This window comes from Lutra lutra, chromosome 3 (assembly GCF_902655055.1).
Source record: "Lutra lutra chromosome 3, mLutLut1.2, whole genome shotgun sequence".
Lineage (NCBI taxonomy): Eukaryota > Metazoa > Chordata > Mammalia > Carnivora > Mustelidae > Lutra > Lutra lutra.
Window position 1 is genome coordinate 200,921,873 of NC_062280.1, and position 22,883 is coordinate 200,944,755.

At 62.4% G+C, this 22,883-nt stretch overlaps 1 protein-coding gene across 4 annotated transcripts in view; it reads right to left on the reverse strand.

Moving 5' to 3' along the window:
• GAS6 (growth arrest specific 6) overlaps positions 1-22,189 on the reverse strand; it is a 32,684-nt gene extending 10,495 nt beyond the window's left edge. The window contains exons 1-7 of one of the 4 annotated variants that reach the window (XM_047720505.1): positions 21,900-22,181; positions 21,341-21,507; positions 10,641-10,665; positions 9,253-9,315; positions 3,865-3,987; positions 3,109-3,231; positions 137-259 (exon numbers count right to left, since the gene is read on the reverse strand). In XM_047720505.1, the coding sequence (XP_047576461.1) occupies positions 137-259; positions 3,109-3,231; positions 3,865-3,987; positions 9,253-9,315; positions 10,641-10,665; positions 21,341-21,507; positions 21,900-21,978 (703 nt within the window). In that variant the 5' untranslated portion in view covers positions 21,979-22,181. The other 3 variants (XM_047720507.1, XM_047720508.1, XM_047720506.1) reach the window with 3 other exon arrangements.
• Between the last annotated feature and the right edge of the window lie 694 nt (positions 22,190-22,883).

A 22,883-nucleotide genomic window follows, 5' to 3' on the forward strand; every position in this document is an offset into this window, starting at 1 on the left:
GACGCGTACACGGATGTTCACACGAGCACACGTGTTCACAAGGGTGTGTGCATGTTACCCACGTGTGCCGTGTGCACAGCTGTGAGTGCAGCTCACGGTGTGCGTGCTGGTGACAGTGGGCAGCGGGGGCGGGTACCTCGGCAGGCCTTGTCTGGGGAGCTGAACACGTAACCCTCGTCGCACACGCAGGAGTAGGAGCCCGGCAAGTTCTTGCAGTGAGCCTCCCCACAGGCGCCTCCATCTGCACACTCATCCACATCTGCGAGAGAAAGCAAAGCCCTTGACCAGGGCTGCGTCTGCCGGTCGCCAGCCCATGGTTGGTCACGGAGCAGCAGCAGCCCGAGCCACTGCAGTGGCTGAGCCTGAGCAGTGCTGAGAGTGGCTCTCGGGCTGCCGGGACCCTCCTCCCCTCCTCCCACCCACCGTGCTCTGCAGCCCCAGGCTCAGGCGTGGGGGCATTTCTGACCAGGGTCCCAGGTGACAAGGGTGATCTCTGAGCACTGGACAGAGCCATGTTTATCCAGGGGTGAGCACCGGTGCACGGGAAGGTGGAGGAGGAACCCCTGGGAGCCTTCCAGATGGAGGCGCCCCGTGCCGATGGCTGCCTGGGCTCCGCTTCCACCACACTCATACCCCCGGTCTTCCCGATGACAATCAGACGCCACAAGGGTCAACTGTCGAGGCTCTTCCTGAGGTGCCAAGCACCCTCTCCCCTCGGCGAGCGAGCAGCCCAACCTCTGCAGTTACGAACCCGTCTCCTCCAGGACAGAAGGGGTGTCTGGCACATGCACTGATGACTTCCAACACCAGGGATTCCTCACGGGGCCTCACAACTGCCCCCAACTTGTGATGACGGCAGCACACAGGCCCTCAAACACGGAATCCATAAGGCACCCCTCAGGACCGTGGGAAAAAGCCAGGGTATCACACGCATCCCTCCAGAGGCAGTGTGAATGCCACGGGGTCCACGGGTCCGTCGGCCTCTGAGTGAGTGCTACCGATCCCATAGTACAGCCCGACACCCGGGCTGAGCCTGCCCCAAGTCCAGGAGCTCAGGAACTTCATTCCCCTTGGCAGTGGGGTGCTGGGGGGCCCAGGACGGCACTGGCCACACCATGGGGACACTGCATTTCTGGGCAGGTGGACACGGGCCGCCCCACACAAAGGATGCCTAGTTGGGGCAAAGCTTTTTTTTTTTTTTGGTGCAAAGCTGTCTTAGCACAGCCTTCGAGGCACTGCCGTGACAGCAGGCCACCCGCAGCAGCTCACCGAAGCCCCGTGGCACTCGTGATGGCCAAGGGACAGCATGGCCAGGGCCTGAGAACCCACATCTCCCCAGATCTGGGGCCCTGCGAGAGGGCCCATGGCATCACCGGGGAGGGCCTCCTGTCCTTGGCTGCTTCTAGCACATCAGGCATCCCAGGCCCCCACAGGAAACGGTGCACTGAGCTCTGCACCCCACTCTCCCACTTGGCCCCATGCCACCCTGCCTTCTCCCACGCCAGCCATCAGCCACGGCCGCAGAGCCACGGGGGGTGGGGCTGGGGTCCATATAGCCAAGCGCCGTCCGAGGGTCCTGTGACCCCAGCCAGCACCTCGCCAACTGAAAATGCTGCTCGTCACAGCACGGAGACGGGACGGCCATGAAGCAGGCGGGGTGGGGTGCTGGCACCGGCCACGGGGCCCAGGGAGTCCACACCCAATCCTACTGGGTACACTGTGGCCACAAGGCCCTGTCCCCCACCCACCCTGAGGCCCTCATCAGCTCTCCTCCAGGAGAGGGCCCCACCCGGCCCACCTTTCTGCCACGTGGCATGGAGCTCCCTCCTGCAGCCACGCAGAGATGACGGAGGCCTGACGCTGGGGGCGCAGGGGTGCGGCACGACCCCACTCCCTCCTTCCCAGCATCTCAACGGACGGAAAGGCTGGTCTCTTCCGTACCATAGTGACAGACCTCATACAGCACAGCCTCCCTCGGCTGGGTCTGGGGTAACCAGGTCCCCAGAGAAAGAGGTGGCGGTTAAGAGAGGGTGTGTGTGCGTGGGTACAGGCAGGAACAGCCGGACTCCCGGCAGCGCAGGTGGGGCACCCGCCCATCACACTCACGGGGTGTCAGTCATGCTACGGGAGCAGTGGCCCATGGTCCCCCCGAAGCAGTGGGTGCAGGCCCTGCCCTATCGTCTGTCACGCGGTGCTGGGGGCAAGGGCAGCGGGACGCAGAGAGCCCTCTGGCTGTCTCATGCCTCACGACTCGGTGAGTGGGCGGGAGGTGGGCTCCCGTCACTCGGGCTCGCAGGGAGGCTAAGCAGACCTTCCTGTGCGGCACTGTCGGCCCGTGGCCCCGAGGCCTCTCCCGGCAGCCACAGGCACACACGCCAAGGGCTGAGAGAACGGGGAGGGGATCCTGGTGCGGCTACACGCTGTACTCAGCGATCGCACCCGACGTGGGGTGCCCTCGGCTGCTCCCAACACGGCCTTTCCTCAGGCCGTTGCTGCGCGGGGTCTGGGAAAGGGACCCCTTGTTCTGTCCAACTCAGAGGTTCACCTGGGGCTCCGGCCACTGTGCGCCCTTGCTCCCAAGGCTGCTTCTCCCTCAGCACCTCTGTCCCATCCCCAGGTAGGTGGGCAGCTCGTCCTCTGCAGCCGGGCTGGCCACAGCCTGCAGACTTTCTGGGGAGGTCAGGGCGGGGGGCCCCAGGGAAGTAAGCAGGGTGGGCGTCAGAGGCCTCATCTGCTCCTGGCCCTGCCCCACTGTCCAATCCCCGTCCCAGGCTGTGGTCACACAGATGCATGGAGCTGCCCCCCTCCCTGGGGCGGCGGGGGAGGTCCCCTCGGTGGGGCTGGCCGGTCCACAGATCCCGGTGAATCATCCTGGGCCGGGGGCTGGGGCAGCTCCCCGTGGCTGCTGACATGCCCAGGCATGTGCTCGGCACGGCGTCCCTCCACCCTCTTCCTGCCCCCCCAGGGCCTCTGCAGAGAACAGCCGGGACTGCCGACCTCAGCAATCTGGCCATCGGGCTGACTCTGGCAGTCTGGCAACTGCACAAACACAACGGGGAGGAGCCGAGGGGAGAGCGCACAGCGGGGGGGGCGCAGCACAGGCCTTACCGTGGCAGGTCCTGCTGTTGGGGGCGAGCGTGTAGCCACTGTAGCAGGCGCAGTAGAAACTGCCTGGCTTGTTGGAGCAGATCTGGCCGCAGCCTCCGTTCTGCTGGCTGCACTCGTTGACATCTGGGCACAGGACACAGAGACCCTGGGGAGTGCCCAGAGCCGACACAGGACCCCCAGCGAGTGCACGGGGGCGAATGCAGACCTCAAGGCACTGTGGGTGGTGATGGTCCGTGGTGCCAGCTCCTTGGCTGCTAGCGCACCCGGGAGGAGGGTGAGGGCTGACAGGGGACAGACCTGGGCAGAGAGCCAGGCCAAGACCCACACACACAGCCCCCCTGCCCCGGGGTGGCTTGGCACCGCAGAGAAGGGGTCACCCGAGGTAACTGGGTCCTGGGGCATTTTTCCTGACCTCCCGTCCCCCCACTGCAGACAGGGAGGCTGGCCCTGAAACTCTGTCGTCCCCACAGGCCAAGCCCCAGGGGTGGCCCTACACTGGCTCCTTCCTTCCAGTCCTGCAGGAGCCAGGCCACGGGCACCCGAGGGCTCCCCCAAACGGCCAGCACCCAGTGCTTGGGGACAGGGCCTGGAGGGGCCCAGGGGCCTGCCTGCCCCTCCTCTCCCTCCACCTGAGTGGCCAGGTCACTGGACAGTCCCTGTATCCCCCGAGGTGGGGTGGGCTGGAAAAGAGGGACGGGCCATAGCCACTCCCCCAGGAGCACCCCCAGCCCTCGTCCTGCAGCAGCAGGGCCTCACCTCTGTCACAGAGCCGCCCGCCCCAGCCAGCCCTGCACTGGCAATAGAAGTTGCCCATGAGGTCCTGGCAGACCTGGGTCCCCTCCTTGTTGCAGGGGTTCGGGGAGCACTGGTCAGGCAGGTCTGTGCCGAAAGAAGGAAAAAGAGGGTCAGCTGGGAGGGAGCAGCTTGGGGCGGGCACGAGGGGGCAGGCCCAGGCCGGCGGCCCAGACGGCAGCTCCAGGTGGGAGGGCGGTCATGAACAGCCTGGCCAGACCCTCCTCTGGGGCCGGGAAATCCAGGCTGGCTGGGACTGAGTGGCCCCCTGCCCACCGGGCCCGAGGTAGCTGAGGAGAGGGAGGGGCCTGGCCGCTCAGGGAGTGGGCCCAGACCCCTGGCTGGCCCGAAGGGTTGCATGAGGTAGACGCCCCCACCTTCCCGGCCGGGCGCCCTGTCCCCTCAAACCCTACCATCGACCTTTGCCAACACCTTCCCTGCTGCAGGGACACCGCCACACCATCACTGGGTGGGGGGCTGCCCTGGCCCTTCCAGAGAGGGGCACCCGCCCGCTGGGACCTCCTTGCTCGGTGGGGGAGGGGGGACTGTCTACCCGGCCCAGAGTGTTGATCACCAGACAACTGCCAGCTGCTTCAGGGATGATGGTGGACACCGTCCCAGGGAGCCCTCCCGGGGGCTGGGTGTGGGGAGAGCTGCTCACGGGCCACCGAGGCTCCTGATCTCAGAGACGGTCCCTGACTGCAGAGCCTGACCACGGGCAGCAGCGGGCTCCAGGGTGCTGGCAAGAGAGCAGAGCTCCGAGAACCCTCTCTCAGGCTACAGCTGTACTGGGTGGGCTGGGCAGGAAGGGACGCCTCTGTCCTGGAGCCGCTCGGCCCGGAGCCGCTCGGGCAGAGAACCCAGGCGGGCTGGCATGGTGGGCACTGGAGCGGCAGGTCGCCGGGAGAGGGCCGGCCCTGGCTCTCCGGGGCTCACCCCCCAGGTCTCCAGGGAACCCCAGAGAGGAGCGGATGCCTGACGCCACCAGACGGTCCTCTGCTTCGCCCATCATGCCTGTCACGCCCATCATGCAGAACCACGAGACGGCCTGGCTCCGATCAGCCTGCCGGCTGTCCCTCCAGCCCTCGTGTGGGTGCGCTCGTGCCTCTGTTGCTTGACAAGCCATGGCGGCCTTTCTGCAAGGCCCGTGCGGACTGTAAACATCTCCCGGGGGCTCCACGGGCTCCCGTTCTGTCCTGTGCTCCAGCAGACACGTGCCTGTCCAGACCCTGGGCAGCGTGGGGCCCTGGCTGGGGTCCGAACCGAGGGCCAGCATGAAGGGTAAGGTGACACCAGAGGGCCCAGGGCTGCCTCGCAATCCCTGAGACAGGTGCTCTTTAGAGGCAGTGACGATCGTGGCCGATCTGGCTGCTCTGGGTCATTGTCACCCGAGGGCAACGAGGACGTTTCCCCAGCAGCTTGGTGGATTGTGGGCTCCCAGGCCAACTGGCTGATGTCCATCCCCAGACTCGGCAAGGGCCCACCTGTGGAGGGCAGGTGACACCCGGCCTGCCACCAGGGCCTGGCCCAGACCAGCCACAGGCCAGTCTCACCCTGTGTCCCCTTCTCCAGGGCCGCGCGTCCTTGGGCCCCTCGTCTGGTACAATCGCTTCCGTTGTATTTACGAAGTGATGGGCCCATCGCAAACTGCGTGGTGGACGGGCGGCACTGGAGAGGACCGTCTGGTTCCCAGGTGACCCAGGACGTGACAGCAGCCAGCTTTTCTCTCTGCCCGAACCCATAGGGCCACCGAGAGCCCAGCGCTCAGGCCTGTGTCCATCCTGCTGGCCAGGTGGGCACATGCCACCGACTCATCTCTTCTTTCTTAAAATGACCAACGTTGCCAGCCTGACGCCAGTTTGGTCTCCGCACTGCTGCCCCAGGGCTTGCTCCCGGCCCATGGCCGCAAATCCCCAGATGAGCCGGGTCTCAGCCTCGCTGGCCCTGCCGTCCCCCGGGACTCCTGTCAGCCTGCTGTCTCCACTCTGCCGGCTGCGACCCTCAGCCCCACGGGGCTCTGGGACCTGTCTCTGAGGGTCCCGATGTCAGGGACCTGCATGACGGCCTGCATCTGAAGAACCAGACCGTGTCCGTCCACGGCTCCTCCTGCAGCCGGAGCTGAGGAAACAGGGCGTCCCCGAGGGCTGTGTGACACCCGCATGGTTGTTCTTGGCAGGGCGAGGGAAATGCCTTCTGCCCGTAAGCGTGGAGGAATTGGGTGCAGGAATGAGGAAACCGGGTATGGGAACCGCGCGTCCCCCAGCTGCTGGGGACGGGTGGGTCAGCCCTGTGGTTGCCCATGCCGCCGGACTGGCTGCGCGCGGTGACACTCAGGGGTGCAGAGGGGCCAGGGAGGGTCAGGTCGACACCACAGACAAAGGGCCCTGCGGGGGCGGGGTGGCCGCCAGCTCACAGCAGGAGCCCAGAGGGGCCCCGGGGGAAGGGCCTGCGTCTCCACTGGCCGTATTTGGTTCAAGAGCTGGTTGTTTGAGAAACGCATAACCGTGCATTCGGCATGAGGGTGGGTTAACTCTAGAATCTGCCTAGAACTCCCAACCCCCTCAGTAAAACCTCAGGGTCCCCACGTTCAGGGGCCCAGACTAGCTCCCGCGGGCGGCACTCCCGTGGGCTCCCGTAGAACACACAGCCCAGAAGACTCCACTGCGTCTGGTCCCTGCGTCCTGCCCAGTCTTCACCTCTGGCACCGGAGGAGGGGGGAAGGGCTGCATCGGGGTATCTGGCCCTTGGCAGGGGCCCCGCAAACTCGACAGAAAGAGCTGACATCCTCGGTGGGTACGGATGAGAACAGACCTCTGTAGCTGAGGGCACCGGCTCCCTGCCCGGAGGACACGGGGCTCCCCTTGCCCTGAGGCGGCCGTGCTGCCTGTTGCGGGCACATGGATCCCACAGGGAGCCTCTCTCAGTGGCTGCTGATCCCCAACCTCGAAGTCCGAGGGTGACGACCAGTTCTAACCTGGATGACAGCTCCAGGTGGTGCCCAAGGTACCACGGGGAAGGGGCCAGCGCCCTGAGGTCTGCCCGCGAAGGTGGGACGGGAGCAGGAAGAGAGCCCCGGGCCCTGGAGCCCATCGGGGTGAACACTGAGAGGCTGTTGCGTCGATCTGAACGATAATGTACAGTCAAGCACTCAGCTGCACCGCACTGTCTTTTGGCCCCCAAATCAGAGGGTTTTCAGGACGGAAGTGATGAAAACAGCGTGACGTTGCCAGCGCTGTCCCGCGTGCACTGAGGCCGGGGGGTCTGGCTCCGGGGGTAGGGGGCGGGCAGGGCGTGCATCCTTCCTGAGCCACGGGCCTCTGGCTCTGTCCCCCGTGAGGATGGCGCTGCATGTGGGGGTGCCTCAGGCTCCGGAGAACTGACCGGCATAGACAGCATGCGGTCACACAGCGGTGCGGGACCATGTGCCCGCCCCCGGAGCGGACAGCTTGAACTCATTCAGAGTCAGTCCTCGCTGGTCACACAACTGGAACCCCTCTAAGGCCACACGATCCGTCTCACGGCACAATGTGGGCCGGGATGGCTGCAGCCTCCCTCGGAGGCAGACCTCGGTGATTCCCCGTGAGCGCCGTTACGACAGGGGCTGCCGTCTGGCGCGGGCGCTGTCAGGAGGCATGAAGCACCACGTAGCTTTTTATGATCTTTGGGATCAGCTACAACTGTCTAATCCACGTGGCCACATGATGTAAAAGAAGGAACTGGTTTAGCAAACTGACACCTTAAAAAAATTGCTAAAAACAGAAAGCCGAAATGACACGAACCTAAACTGTTATGACCCCCCTCCCCCGCCCAATGTCTGCTTCAGGCCCCAGTGAGGTCGCCAGGCCCTTGGAGAGGCCAAGGTCACAAGCTGACCCCAGGGAGACCAAGGTCACGGGTTGACCCCACGGAGGCCGAGGTCACAAGCTGACCCCAGGGAGGCCGAGGGAGGGGGCCTGCTCCGGGTTGCCCAGAAGCACGGGCACGGGTTCTGGCCACCCTGACTCAAGAGGTACTTCTGCCCCAAATCAGAGAGGCCGGTCTGCTCTGTACCTGTGTGGGGCTGCCCTGGGTCAGAGGGGAGCGGGGGCCTGAATGGTGGAACCACTTCCCTCTCCTCTTCCTGCGCTAAATCAATCATTTCCCCTGCTCGTCCGGGACGGGGCTTGGGCCTGTGACCAGCGCGGGGATGGGTGGGTGTCCGGATGCAGGGGCACTGCCCAGCCAGGCCAGCCGGGCCCTGTGAGCAGCGCCGGGGGCCCCTGACTTCTTGGTACCCCAGAGGGAGCAGGCCCCACGCGAAATGCAGGAAGGGCCCACCCCGCGGCGGGGCCGTGTGCTCGGAGCCTGCCTGCGACATGGGGGGAGCACGCGGACACCTGGCTCGGGGCCGCCGGCAGCTCCGCGCTCAGACCCCAGCCAGGCCCACAGTCCGGCCCGGCGGCCGTGCTCGCAGCTGGCTCAGACGCGACAGGACAGCGGCAGAGAGTCCGCTCTCCTGCGGGACATGTTAAGTGACGTTACCACCAGCACGAAAGATGCGTGAGGGGCTGAGGGAGAACCGCGCTACCTTTAGGACAAACAGCGAATCAAGAACTACGAACTGAGAGAAACGGGCAGAGCCCAGACACGGGTCACTTGCGGGGAAAGAACACAAGGTTCTAAGCACGTGACTGTCCGCCTCACTCGCTAGTGAGAAGAACAAACAGAAAGGCCAGCTTCACGCCTCACCGTTGACATTGAAGGAGACCGAAACGGAGAAACACACGTGAGCCCGCAGACACGGGGGCGGGGCTGGTCACCCGGCCGGTGACTGGTCTGCATGGAAGTGAAGGACGGCGCAGGCCAGGGCCCGTCCCGCAGACACCCTCCACCACGTGAGATTTGTTTGTGAAAATAAGAAACCGGGAGGAGCCTGGAAGACACACGCCAGCTCCCGTGGGTGCGCCGTGAACCGGCAGGCGCTCTGAACGCGCCGAGGGGAGGATGCCCTGCTCGGGGGGGCGCGGCAGAGTGGGGTCGGAGCACGTCTGCGGTAAGCCGGCGTTTGCAAAACCAAGAGACTGTGCGTATGAGGTGACAGGTCTAGGACTCTTCCGGCAGCCCGGCTGCTTGACAAGGAGGCACACCCAGAGACGTGGTCGGCCCCACAGCCCTGACCGGGGTTAGCCGTCACAGGGCTTGCGTTTCTTGCCTATTTAAAAAACCAAACCTCACTTGCTTAAGGGAGAAAGTCCAGTGGAAAGGGAGCAGGGCTCAGGCCAGTGCTCCACCCCCCCACACCCAAGACCCCACAGCAAAGCCTGAGGTTACCCCGACCCACAGGGCTTTGGGGCACAGGAAGGACACACTTACTTTGAACGCATGAAACGAAGTCGGGGCTCTTTGTGTACGGAGATCCGTATTTACTAATGCAGTCTGCAAGAGAGAGAGGGAAGCCCGTCACTCTTGTCGCCGGAGACAGGACAGACCTTAGAACTCGCATGTCGGGTCTGAGACCCTCTGGAAAAGGGTATTATTCGCGCTTACTCGGGCTGAAGCAACAACACAGTCCCGATCCCTTGAACACTGGCAAGCAAGAAGATGCCTTCACGAAAGGGCGGTACTCTGTGTGCCAAGGTCTGTCTGCAGCCTCTCCACAGACGCCTTCAGCTACGGCCCCAAAGGATCACTGGTCAGATTCAGGGAGTTTTCTGACCACAACCAGAGGGTTAAGCTTCAGTTTCAAGTGGACCCTCATTTGGAAACACTGCCCTTCATCCGAAAGTCATTCTGCTTCGGAGTGTCCCCCCCGCCCCACCCATCTAACGAGCGGGGTGTACACACGGGAGCAAGGGAAGGTGCCCGGAAACTTGAACCTGAGCACAACAGTGTTGAGCCACGTCCCACCTTCAGCAGGGTCCCCGGTACTACACCACGCCCAGGAGGACAAGGGCCCAGGCCGCCTGGAGGGGGCTCCTGGGATAGCTGGTCACTCTTCGCCTCTGAAGCAAACCCCAGTACCCGGGAGCCAGGCCTCTGAGGCCGACAGGGAGCCCGGGAGCCAGAAGGTTCCTGGCTTTTTAGGGCCAATTATAGGTCTACCTGGCTTCTTGCCAGATACCAACCCCAAGAAGGAACCCTAAGAGGATATAAGGCCAATGGAAAATTTACCAAAATGCACTTTACAAAAATAAAAAGGGAGACCCTGGATTAGATGTATCTTGTTACAAGTGATATGCATCCCAAAACTTCTTAAAATGAAAGTCAGGGCCTCTTTCCGATTGTCATTTGTCCTTTCACTTTCTCTCCCCAAGTGCACAGGGGAGCTGCCCAGAGGCTACCCGCATGGTGACATCCCTACTCGGTAGCCCGGGTGTCCGCTCATACATTCCTCTTGTTCCAATAAAACAAAAACGTTGTTTACTGTTCTCAGTTCTGACTGGTGACATGGCCGATACCAACGCGTGCAGCCCCCACGAACAGGAGTTCTCTGGGATCTTCAGTCATTTTGGGAGTGCCAAGACCCAGAGACCAAAATGTCACAGACCCACTAAGTCAATCCCAGCCCCAAACAGGAAGTGAAGCCTGGAGTCTGAGCAGAGAAGCCGTTTGCCAACAATGGCGCTGGACGGAGGCTAACACGGACCCTGGGGCGTGAAAGGCACAACAGGTGTCCAGCAGGTGAGCTCCGGGAGCTGATGCAGGACGCGTGTCCCCCTCTATTCCCTTACGACGACCACAGAGGCAGGGACTCAACTTACCTAAGTATCTTGGATAAAAATAGTCCTGCAGAAGAAGAAGAAGGGGTAACAGTTACTGGCACAGCACAAGGCTCCCCAAACAGCCTCACCTTCCTCCCCAGCGGGCAGGAACAGATGTCTGCAGAGGCAGGTGTCTGAGGAAGGTGGGCAATCCCCACAGCTGGCCCCGTAACGGCCAGAGAGAACCACCCAGAAAGCCACTTTCTGCCAGAAGACCACAGCGTGAGGAGGGCAAGTGGCAGGGCCCAGGCTGCTCACGCGGCCTCTACAGGATGTTCTGCATATGACCGCAGACGTGATCGGACCTTCTGGAAGCAGCACAGTGATGTCATTTACGGGACCTTGGTGGAGCCGTGTAACGTGTCTCACAGGACAAGGCGCGTCCCGGGTACCATCATCCAGACCCTCCCTGACGCCAGGCCCCTCCCAGAGCTGAGCAGACCTCGATGGGACAGTCGCTGCATGGGCTCTGATTTGCATCTGCTCTATTTGTAAAAGAAATGGGTGCTGGATGAGGCACGGAGGGTGTAAACGGGGCCCTTCTGTCTGCGGGCGCGAAGGAAGAGATCTGCAGGGCGCAAGCTGGCTGTCCAGCGCTAGGACCACCTGACCCTCGCTGGCCAGCAGCAGGGAGCAGCTGGGACTGGGCCAGGGTCCATGGCCCCAGCCACAGATGCCAGGCCATGGGCCACTCAAGGCAGCCTCCACCCGTCCACTGTCATCTCCCACGTAGGGTCCGTCGTGGAGCGGCTTGGCCCCGGACACCCCCACCCCCATGGAACCGAGTGACGAGGGAGCAGCCCCCACCAGCTGCTGGGCCGGCTGCACATGAGTGTCCGCCGCTCTGTCCAACCCGTGCCATCATGGTGAGGTCGGTTAAGTGAGCCCCGCTAGCGGAGATGAGGAGACGGGCGTTCACGACATGCTGTGGCCCGTGCCTGAGGTCAGGACGCCAGGACGAGCTCTGGACAGTACACGGTCACCCAAAACCATGCTGACGAGAGCTGGCTTGTGTTTGTAGTGACAGGCAGAGGGGATCCCGGGGCTGCCCATGCACTGGCCCAGCTCAACCCACGTGTCCCCTCCCCCACCACTTCCCGCAGCCTGGGCCAAGGTGCCAGGCACACTGTTTTCAGAAAGTAATGTTTTAGTAAAGATGTGGTTTAAACAGACATGTAACTGCTTTAAGAGAGAAGCAATGGTCAGAGCACGTTTGTTTTTCAGCCTGTGTGACAGTGAAGGGGCCATTCAGGCAGTTGTGACAGAGGCCAGGACTGGCCAGGCAGGGACGTCCCTCCACACCAGTGTTCGGAGGCCCCTGACCTTCTGGCCTCACTTCTTTGTGCTGCTTTTAGTCATGGACTGGCAGCTCCCAGACAGGAAGGCCAGGTGAGGAGGGATGCTCTAACAAAGACCCCAGAGCTGAGGTCAAGTGAGCCGTGACATCTTCTGGGTCTTAAGGGATAACTCAGGCCACAGACTTTGTAACAAAGGGAATGGCTCTGGTTCTGAAGGAAAGATTTAGGGTGGAAGCGTGACATACCCACTCAGGAGACCAAGAATCAGACTGGAAACAACGGGGAACCATGAACAGAGTACCCCAAGTCATCATAAATGGTGGCATTATCACAGTTTTCCAGAAAGCTCTATCATAGTTTCCAAACCATGACTGCTGCTAGTTACGTGTCGTATGTTTTGATAACGAGGTCTACCATGGAAAAGCATCACTGACCGGAAAACCGCACGCACCCCCTGCAGGCAACCACATCCGCGGGAATGCGGGTTCTGAGACCATGGGCCGTAACCTGGTGAGTTTATCCTACTTTGTGCGCTTGATTTACTTGGGGTGGGGAGAATGCTGACCTGATTGCCCATCTGGGGACAGGATGGACAACCTAAAACCCCCGGGCACTCCCCCTGGAGAAAGAGACATTTCCAGCTGTCCTCTGATGTTCTCACCAGAGAGGAGGAAATAAATCTCCACGCGCTAAGGGCACCAAACACAGAATGCGCGCGGGTCCCACCTGCACCACACACCGGCCCCAGAAGCCACAGCCTGAGGTTCAGGAGCTGGGCTGGCTCTTAGGAGCATCCCCCACAGGGATCCACGGGGCCTGGCCACAGTTCAGAGAGCCAAATTCGAAACCAGGCATCAGTGGCCTACAAACTTACCCTCTTTCTTTCTGACCACATGAGCAAGGCCTGTTTGTGGGGCTGCATGTGGGCTGGGGTGGGGTCAGGAGCAGGGAGTAGCCAGGACCACTGGGCTTGGAAATGGGGCCATTTGTCATCTGGCAATCATTTTTCTCACGGGTTTGCTTCTGCTTTAAACAACTAAAGATAGAAGAAGGGAGTGAGCAAAACTGTAGGCCACTGAACTCTAAGCTGAAGCTCCAGAGGGGAAGGACATGTGTGTGCCCAGTGCCTGGCCTGGTGCTGACTGTTCCCCTGAAGGTCCTCAGGAGCCACTGCCCAACAGGTGAATGAATGATACATGAATGGAAGAGTGAGTGAATGGATGGATGGATGGATGAACGGATGGACAGATGGATGGGCGGGTAAGTGGGTGAATGGATGGATGGATGGGTGGGTGGGTGAGTGAATGGATGGATGGATGGATGGGTGGGTGGACGGATGGATGGTGGGTGGACGGATGGATGGATGGATGGTGGGTGGACGGATGGATGGATGGATGGGTGGGTGGACGGATGGGTAGGAGGATGAATGAACAGGCAACCAGAGTCCTACAATTTTCACTGACTTGAACAAAGCACCGAATTCTTAATTTTATTTATAACATCAATAAGCACACTGGGGAAAAAAATCTCAATCAATGCTCTTAGCTTGTCTCTTTCCACACTTGGAAGTAGCCGTACTATCATTCCTTCAGCTTCTAAACTGCCAGTACGTTTTTAAAACTCAGAGGCTTAGATTAACAGCCATTTGCCTAGCTTTCCTTCTGCTGGTCCCTCCAAGGGCCCACCCTCCCAGGGGGTGATGAGCCAACGAGCATGTGAGACTTAACAGCTGAGCTGTCCCCACTCCTGGCAGGACGACCCATGGGCGGAGCAGCCGTGTAGGGAGCTCACACCCCATCCGGGGAGAGGGCTGGTTCCAGGAGGCTCAGCGCGTTGGTTTTGGCCAAAAGCCACCTGCCAGAGCTCATCCCGTGTAAACAGAGCCAAGCGCTCCAACGAACAGCTTTTCCAGCAGACGCCACTCTCCCCTGCTCCTGTTCCCTGGGGGCTCATCAACACAGGAACTTGTGCCCAGGGACAGGCTCTGCCCACCTCTGTCTGCTGTGAGCTGAAACCACAGTGTTTCCGTGACAGGACCTCCCCGTCTCTGCTCCCTAATTATGCTGTCACCCACATCGCCCCTTCACTAAGAAAGGGACCACAGGAAAGGGCATACCAGGTGGCTGGTGAAATCCTTGAGAATTCCCATTTGTGGATAGAAAATCCCGTCAGCCTCTGCCCTGCATGACCACTGCATCCCCAGTCTGCCTGGCAGGGTCTGCGCCCCCAGAGTCCCCCATGGGGCCAAAGTCAAGAGCAGCAGGGAGCTGCCCACCCTCCCCACATGGCAGTCACCTGCCACCCACCTCCTTCCCTGGACGGTCCCTTCCGGAATTCTAGCCGAAGTGGCACTGGTGACCTAGGCAAGCTCGCTCGCCCAGCAGCCTGCCCAGCCCATCACTCCGGATTCCCTCCAGGGGCCACCCTGCACACTTCTTCCCCTGGGCCTCCTTCAAGGCTTGGTAGGGTCTGTGGTCGTCTCCCCACAGCTGGACTGTGCAAGCAGATCTGTCTTCCAAAAATGGCCGGGAACCACACAAGCCTTGTCGGTCCACATGTGCATTATCAAGACAGAAATACGACCTGGCCTCAGCATGTGGACAGAGCATGGCCACCCCGGTGCAGGTTACAAATGGGACCACGTGCTGATGGGAAGGGACAGCTCATAAGGACCTTCCTGTCCAAACTTCCTTTAACCCTCTGAGCTCCTCAGAGGCCAGTGAGGTCCTTGCAGGGATGCGGTGAACCAGGGGAACTGAGGCAGCATCTAGCACTGAGGGTATGTCTCCCCGTGGACACCGCTGTCCGAGAGTCCTCCCCTGACACATCTGGGGACTCACGGGACACTCACGGCCAGCCTGGCTGAGACGCGTCCCCCTCAGCCGTGCGTCACACGTACCGAGGACTTCTGGTGTGCCACTGCAATTACACGCTGCAGGCCAACATGGGCCACTGTTTCTCAGTAAATTAAGAATGTGTCACTTCCTTTAATAAGTAACAGCCTGAAATTTTGCTTCCCCAAATTTTAAACTATTTAACAAAGCTGGCTGGGACTTGTGTGTCACAATAACTCGGCTTTTTTACATGATACAAATATAGGGCATTTTCCATGAGAAAGAGTCAAAAAAGCCTGAATAACCCTTTGACCTTAGTCTTGTCCTGTTGGCGAACTCGACGTCTTACTTGTCAAACTCACGACAACTTGAGTTGCTTGTCCAGAGGCTTTTGCTTCCAGCTCCTGCCCTGACTGGAGGAACTCTCGGCCAAGGTCTCGCTGTTACTGCGATGGCTCTCCAGGAGAGTCCCTGCTCTGGGCAGGCGAGCTCAGGCCCCTCAGCCTGCACGGAGGCTCCGTCCCCAAGGCCAGCATCACTCAGTCTCTGCATGTTTTTCTAAGCTCGGTTCACACAAACCCCTTCCTTTCTTCTGTCCCAATCCATCTCTTGAGTCTCCAAACTGAGCGCCAGCTTATGCATGTTCCCTAAGACAGAAGGAAAGTCGACACCCCTACCCTTGCTGGGCAGCTCCCCAACCCCTGTCGAGCTCAGAGCTCCTCCGGGCCAGCCCTGCAAGGGGGGCAGGTCCCAGAAACACCCCCCAAGGCCGCGGTGCCCCTCCTCTTTCCCCAGACACTCATGGGCACGTTTGTTGTTGGGAAATCCTGTGGGGACAAAATCCTGGGCATCATCACCCAGCAGCAGGGCCGAAAAATGAAGGTTAGGGTTAGGGTTAGGCAGTCCGCCACAGTCCCGGGAGCAGCGCCTGGTGTCCGGCACACGCTGGTGTGACAGGGCCTGAGGCAGCGGGGCCCCAGGGAGCGGCTGAGGCCCACCAGGGAGCTGCAGCCTTGGGGCACTTTCCATAACCAGTTTCAGGATGAAACGTAACCATGTGGGAGTCACCGCAACAGGTGGTGTAGATGCTTCTCACCTCCAGAGGTCAACCGCTTCGGTGCTAACATGCTGACCTTGGGGCCCCGGGAACCCGAGTCTTCATCTGCGTCCGCCCACTGAAGAACTAACCTAGACAAGTCACCCCATAAATTCCTGGGCCTCTGTCTCCCGAGCGTCTGGAGCGAGGGCCCGCCACATCCTACGACGCTGTGACAAACACCCTGCAGAGCCTGTTTGCTCCTGGCCGAGGAAGGAAGTTCAGCTGCGTTTCGGTGCCTTTCCAGGTTCATGCGAGATCACGGCGTGCACGCAAGGGCTTTCCCCGCACAGGCGAGGCGCGGCTGGACGCGGAGCTGCCCCCAGCGCGCATCTGGGGAACGCGACTGTGCGGGCGCTTGGCGCAGACCCAAGATGGTCCTGGGGTCCGCCACATGATGGTGTGGGGGGAGGCACGAACTCCCACCCCAGCCCCTGACAACTGCCAACAGCAACGTCCTAACGGGCTCCTCCCTCTTGGCCGGAAGCATCGCGCCCCAGAGACGCACGTCCAAATCAGACGGCTGCTCAGGGGCCACACCTGCTGCGGCCAGCCATGCCCGCCATGCCGAGGGACGTGTCAGCCCAGCCTCGGTGGCCCCCATGTGGACGCGCCCAGCTGCAGCGGTGACCCCCGCGGGCCCGTCCCCAGGGGCTGCCTGCGTTCAGCTGCATGATTTCCCCGCGGAGCTCAGTGTCCCAAGAAGGGGCCCTCACCAACCGGGTCTAGATGGCAGGTCTGGGGGACACATGTGGACAAAATGTGTGTTATTAGCATGGGCGCTAACACCAGGAACAAACAATTCTCAAGTTTGGAGAACAAAGTCTGAGAAAGCAAACGCTAGCCGCACACGTCTCTGTCTCATCCGGACGACACGCTCGTACTTGGTGGATCACTTGCAGCCTGATGTGGCTCCCAGATTCCTCCACTTCCAACTGCTCCTGAAAAGTCATACAACGTCCAACAAGCTGCACCCTGTGGGGTCAAAACTTAGGTGCACACGCCCCGGGTTTGCAGGGGCTCCCGGACATGCGCTGTGGAGGCCCCAAGCTCTGCCGATGTCCTGCACCGCGCCTGAACCCCGGTAACTGCTGCGCACAGAAACAGCCCCCACCTCCAGCCCCAGGGACAAGCAGAGGGTGGGGCACCTGCCGGCGGTGCCAGAGCAAAGGGACGGCCGGGGAGTGCTCGGAACGGCCTGGCCCCAGCTACCCTCGATCTCAAGAAACGGGCCGTAAGCCTCCAATTCTTCAAAGGCTGTTTTGTTCCTAAATAACGAGGGCAGACGTTCCGTGTTTTCCAGGACTGTCTGTAATGGCCTTCCTGCAGATGCCGGGCCTGCTGGCAAGGGTGACGTGCCATCCACAGGGCCTGTAGGCCGGAGAGCCCAGGGTCCCTACAGACTCCTGGGAGAGAACACGTGTGGGGGCAACAAAGTGGGGCAGGAGGCCTGCTGGGGCCGGTCCCGCTCTCACCAGCCCGACGACAGGCCTCCGAGCCACGCGGGAGCCCACTCAGGCAAAGCAAAACCAGCCCCTGGGATGGGCACGGTCTTCTGGGGGCGGAAGCCCATGAAGGAGAGGGTCCAGGAGGGGGGCTCCGTACACAGGGATTGGTGGGGCAGGAGTTCCTTCCCTGAGAACCCAAGGAAGGAGATGGGCTGGGCCTGTGCAGGGTGGGGTATGCCCATACCCCAAGGTCACACAGGGAAGAATGTGTGTGTGGCTGTTCTCAGGGCAGTTGGGGGGGGGGTCGTGAGGGGCAAGGAGGCAGCTAGAGGCTCTCCTGGAGGTCACAGCCAGGGTGTCACCTCCCCAGCCAAGGCACCCGCATCCCAGAGGCAAGTCACTGGGGGTAACGAGGTCCCCGTCCTTCCTCTCCACCCTCTTGCCAGGGCCCTCCTGAGACCCTTCCGGGCCACCCCAACAAGAGACGACCTGCAGGAGAGGCTTTCCTCTCCACAGGGATGACTGTCCCCACCCTGTCCCCAGGGGAGGGGGGGGTCTCAGGAAGACAGGTGTGCTTGGAGGCTGGTGCGCAGCACTCTGAAGCCGACTGGACCCCTAAAGGCCCCCCTGCCACCACTGGGTCCCCCCATACCTGAGGACAGAGATGGAGGGAGACTGGGCAGAGTGGGCTCCTGTGAGCGCACGCACAGCCCAGGGGTCGCACACCTACACCGTGAGGCCCTCCAAGTGTGCTCTGGCCTGTGCCCTGAGAGCTGTGAGTGCTGTCTGCAGCCCCAGTGAATCCAGGTGAAGAACCCGGCCTGGAATTTTCCCTGTACCACAGGCTGCAGCTGGCCTCGAGGGCCAGACACCCTGGCGCTGGGAAGCGGAGACACGGCTCTGCGCAGCAGGCCAGGCGGGGCGGGCTGTGTCTTTTGTCCAGAACCCTTTCCGGAAGCAAAGCCTGATTATCGAGATGGCATCCGGCGTCTGGAACCCGCCTGCCTTCAAGGATTTAAGTGGAAGGTGACTCCGCTGGGCTGGCCTCCGGGAGTTTAGGAGAATCCCAGCACAGACAGCCAGGGACCGTGTGGGACGCGGGACCGAAGACAAGCAAAGGAGAGGGAAATGCCACGCAGGGGAGTAACCGCGTGAGAGGAAACAGATAAGGGGAGAATCGAACTCGCCAGAGCCCTGCAGAGGAGGCCTTGTGGTGGCAACAATGGGGAGCCGGGCCCCAGGGGAGTGTCGGGGGAAGGCCATCTGCCCCCAAGAGGGAAGCAGGTGGGTGGCCAGGATGCCGGGGAGTCAGAAAGGCGCCCCAGGTCCCCTTCCTTTCCAGCATAGGTGTGTGATGACCCCTGGAACCAGGAAGGAGCCACTGTGCCCGTAGCTACCTGCTGTGAAGGGCACTTCCCCTCCCCAAGAGAAAGAGAGCCCGGTCTGGAACAAGCCAGACCAAGCAGGAACGCTCAGCCAGCAATCCCAGCTCCAGCAGAAGCCTCCAACACCAGAAAGTACTCAGCTGGGGGGAGCTGGCTCCCGGTGCTCCCGCCCACCCAGCCTGGGGGGCAGGGCCGAGCTCTCCCCTGCGTTCTGTCCCGGGGCTCGCTCACCAAGGTGCCCCCAGAACCCAGGAATAGGCCAGGAGGGCAGCACTGCCTTCTGCATCAGCAAGAAATCAGGAGGAAAGAGCAGCGTTGCCAGAGCCGGAGCCAGGCTGGAGGTCGTGTGGGGCTCCCGCCGAGCCACGGGAGACAGGCTGCTTCCAGAGTCCCCCCGGATGGTGGGGAGGGTGACCGCCGTCCCTAGTCTGGCTGCTCCTGCCTTCCACACGCCAAAGGCCAAGTCCAGACCACGGAGCAAACATCCACACGAGAACAGGTTAAAATGAGGGGTGTGCAACCCAGCTGACCTCCACAGAAGATGCTGAGGGGTCTAACCTGGGAAGCCGGTAACTGAAGGGAAAGACGGGCTCCTGCAGCTGGGGCTGGTAAGGAGGACGGAACCTTGGGAAGGTAGGGATGGCTTTGCTAGGAGCAAATGACAAATCCCCACTAGGGATAAAGGCCTGGGAGGCAAGGGCGGCCATGACCTCCCGGGCAGGAACGCACCCAGAGGGCACTGCTTTGCGTTAAAATCCGGTATCTTAAGCAGGCTTTCCTTTTCTTGCCTTTGTAGCAGACATTTGTAAATAAAGTTATAACTAAAACATAAAAGCCATTAAAACCAGGGAGGGGATTAAAGCTCTGGGAAGGAGGACACTATGGTTAAAGCATAGTGTGTCCAGGCAACAAGGAAAAGCCAGGCCAGGGCCTTGGCGAGTGCAACCTGACTGGGCAGGGACTGGTTGGGGGTGGGGTAGCCCTGTCTCCCCGAACTCCTGTCACCGTAAGCCCTATCCCATGGTCTGTGGACGCCAGCACCTGTCACACAATTCTACAGCTGCCTGGTGGCCAGCCTCACGGCCCTGCCTCCGGGCCCTCAGCAAGCCTCTGCCGGGAATGACTCATGGGGCCACCAGGATTCATCAGTCCAGAAACCGGAAGACAGGCCAGAGAAGACCAGCAACGCTGTTCCTTACAGCAACAGTGAAACTGTGCTGCTGTGCGAGGGCAGTGGCCCTGGGGAAAGCAGCCTTCCCAGAGCAGCCCCATGGCAAGGACCGGCCCAAGGAGAACCATTGGTGGCTGGCCATCCTGGGAAGGCTGTCTTCAGAAGGGGCCGCAAAGGGGTTGTCATGCCAATGGATGAGAAATACAAGTGAAAACAGAAACCTGTACGGGCCACACACGCCGTCCATGTATCGCAAGGTTTCTTCCAATCCCAGAATTCCCAAGAAGAACCATTCCGGGAGAACCAAACCCCGCTGTGCCATCACCCTGACCTCACGGTACAAAGTGCATCCAGTTTCCACACTCCCAGCTTCCAAAGGCATTTGCCCCGGAACAGATAATGCACACAGGGTCCCGTGGGTCCCCTCCAGCAAGACGGCAGACTCCTAAGCCGATGCCCAGTCCACACTCGGGCTGTTCCCCGCAGCCGGCTGCTTGCCGCCCAACAGTCCCCAAGGACATTATTAATAGAAATGTGTCCTGAGCCAGCGCAGCCCAGCTCCTGAAGTCACCAGCTGCTTCGAGAGAGCACCTCGCTGAGAGGTGTCCCACGCAGGTCGCCCTGGCCGGGCCCCCTGACCCCAGCCCTCCTGCCCAGCCCTCCCACATATGTTCTGGTCCTATTCCTGTGGGGTATTTTGGGACCTGCTGTAGCAAGCAGTTCCAGGCTCCGTATCTCTCAGTTCCCCTTTCAAGCACACACTCTCCCCCCGCCCCAGGCGGCTGGGGGCTGTGGGCAGCCCACACCTCACTTCCAGTCCAGCTGGGGTGCAGGAGCAGGAACCGGTTTGGCTTTTTAAACATCGCAGTTGTTTCACGTCTTAAAGCCCAGAGGGGCTGTGTGCCTCTCTTTCCCTCAAAGGACTGCCTTCAGGGGTGCTGTGGCCCAGCCGCTGTGATCACTGCCTCTTGTTTCTGTTAGGGTGGTGACTTCAGGGTCCTGAGATCACGCCCTGGCAGGGCCTGGGGCTCAGCCGGAGTCTGCCTGACATTCTTTTTCTCTCTTTCTCACTCAAATAAGTAAATCTTTGAATAAATAAAGTGGCTGCCTCCAGAGGCCTGCTGGGGGAGATAACAGGGGACCCACTTACACATCCGCCAACAGCTGTGGGAGCACCCGGAGTCACCAGGAGGCCTGGGGCTTAGAAGCCACGGAGGAGGCTGGAGGGTGGGGCTGGGGGACCCCTCTGACCCTGCGCGCCCACCATTCCTGAAGGCTTCTGGGTGGTAGCCTTTCCTGCGGCGCGGTCCCCCCACCCCGACATAAACGGCTCCCTGCGCAGTCGGGGAAGGGAAGCCTGCGTGGGGAGCGGCCCCGAGGCTCCCCGGCTGCGCGCACGGTCCCTGCGTTCCCGGGGCGGCGCGGCGGGGCCCAAACCGAACCGACCCCCAGGCGCCCGCGCGCTCACCGTCTCGGGGTCGTTCTCGAACACCTCGCGGGCCTCCTCCTGGCTGCACAGCTCCTCGATGCATTCCCTCTCCAGGTGGCCCTGCTTGGCCTCCTCGAAGACCTGGTAGGCGCGTCGCTGCCGGGGCCGCAGGAACTGCGCCGCCTCGCGCGCCCGCAGCATCACGGCTGCCGGGACGCGGGCGGGAGGACGGCGCCGGGAGAGAGCGGGGGACGGAACGGGGGACACGCCGTCAAGCCCGCCCCGCACGCGCCGGCCTCCCTCCCGGCCGCCTGCCCCGGGGATGCTGCTGCAGCGCGCGGGCCGGGGGGTGCGGGCGCGAGGCCGGGACGCGGGATGCGGGGGGCCGGGACGCGGGCTGCGGGGGACGAGGGGGGGCGGGACGCGGGGTGCGGAGCCCAGTGTGCGGGGGCGCGGGGCCGGGACGCGGGGTGCCGGGGGCCGGAGGGCGCGGGGAGCGGGCACCGGCGCTGCCCGGGCACTGGGGGCGGTGGGTCCTTGGCGGGCGGGGAAGGGGACTCCCGGGCCGGCCGGCGCCGCGGCCCCGCTGGGAACTCACTGTGCGCGGACTCCGAGGCCAGCAGGAGCAGCAGCAGCGCGGTGCCCAGGGCGGCGGCGGGCCCGGGCGGCGGCGGCATGGCGGGGCCGGGCCGGGCCGGGGCGAGCGCGGGGCGAGGGCCGCGGGGGACGAGGGCCGGGCCGGGAGCGCGCGCTCAGAGCACCCGGGAGGCCGTGGCGAGCCGCGGGCGCCGCGGGGCGGTGGCTCCGGTCATCCCGTGCGGGCGGCTCTGAAGGTCACATCGCGGCGGCGGCGGCGGCGGCGGCACCTCTGCGCTCGCGGCCGGGGCTGGGGCGGGGCGCGCGGGCAGGACCGGCCTCGGGGCCGCGCGGGGGCGGGGCGCGCCGGTTTCCACCCGCGCCGGGCGCGGGAGCGGGTTTTCGCGGCGGAGACCCCGGGGCAGCCGGGCCCCCGGACGGGGCTGCTTCGAGCGGGGCGTCCCGGGGACAGAGCTGCCCCCAGATCGCGGCGCAGGTCATTGGCTCGGGGCGGGGGCCTGCGGGGCGAAGTAAGAGCGAAGTGCGGGGGGGACCGGCCGCGCTCGCCCCCAGCGCTCGCCGGCGCAGCCCGAATGCTCCGCATCGTTTCTGGGGTCTCGAGACTAGAAACCTCCGAAGAAGAGGGAAGCTGAGGTCACGCCGAATCCCCGCGAGGTCGGGGCGTGAGATGGAAGGAGCCCCTTTTGGGACCTGTTTCCCATAGCGACGACACTGAAAACCTTGAGGTTTCCCAGTACGTAGTTCAGCCGAAAGCAGCGCCGTGCCGGGACTCCGCGGCGTCAAGGGCGACACACGCGCGCGCACACGGGGTCGGAGCGTCGTGGGGCCCAGCAGGCAGGGAGCCCAGCGGCGCGGGAGCGGAGGCCTGGACACCGCCCTCCCAGGGCCGCGCTGCGCACCTGCCCCACCCCCCAAATGCGGGGTCATTGTACTTGAGGGCTCAACACTGAGAGTCCAGACCTCAGTTTCTCCTCACCTCCGGTAA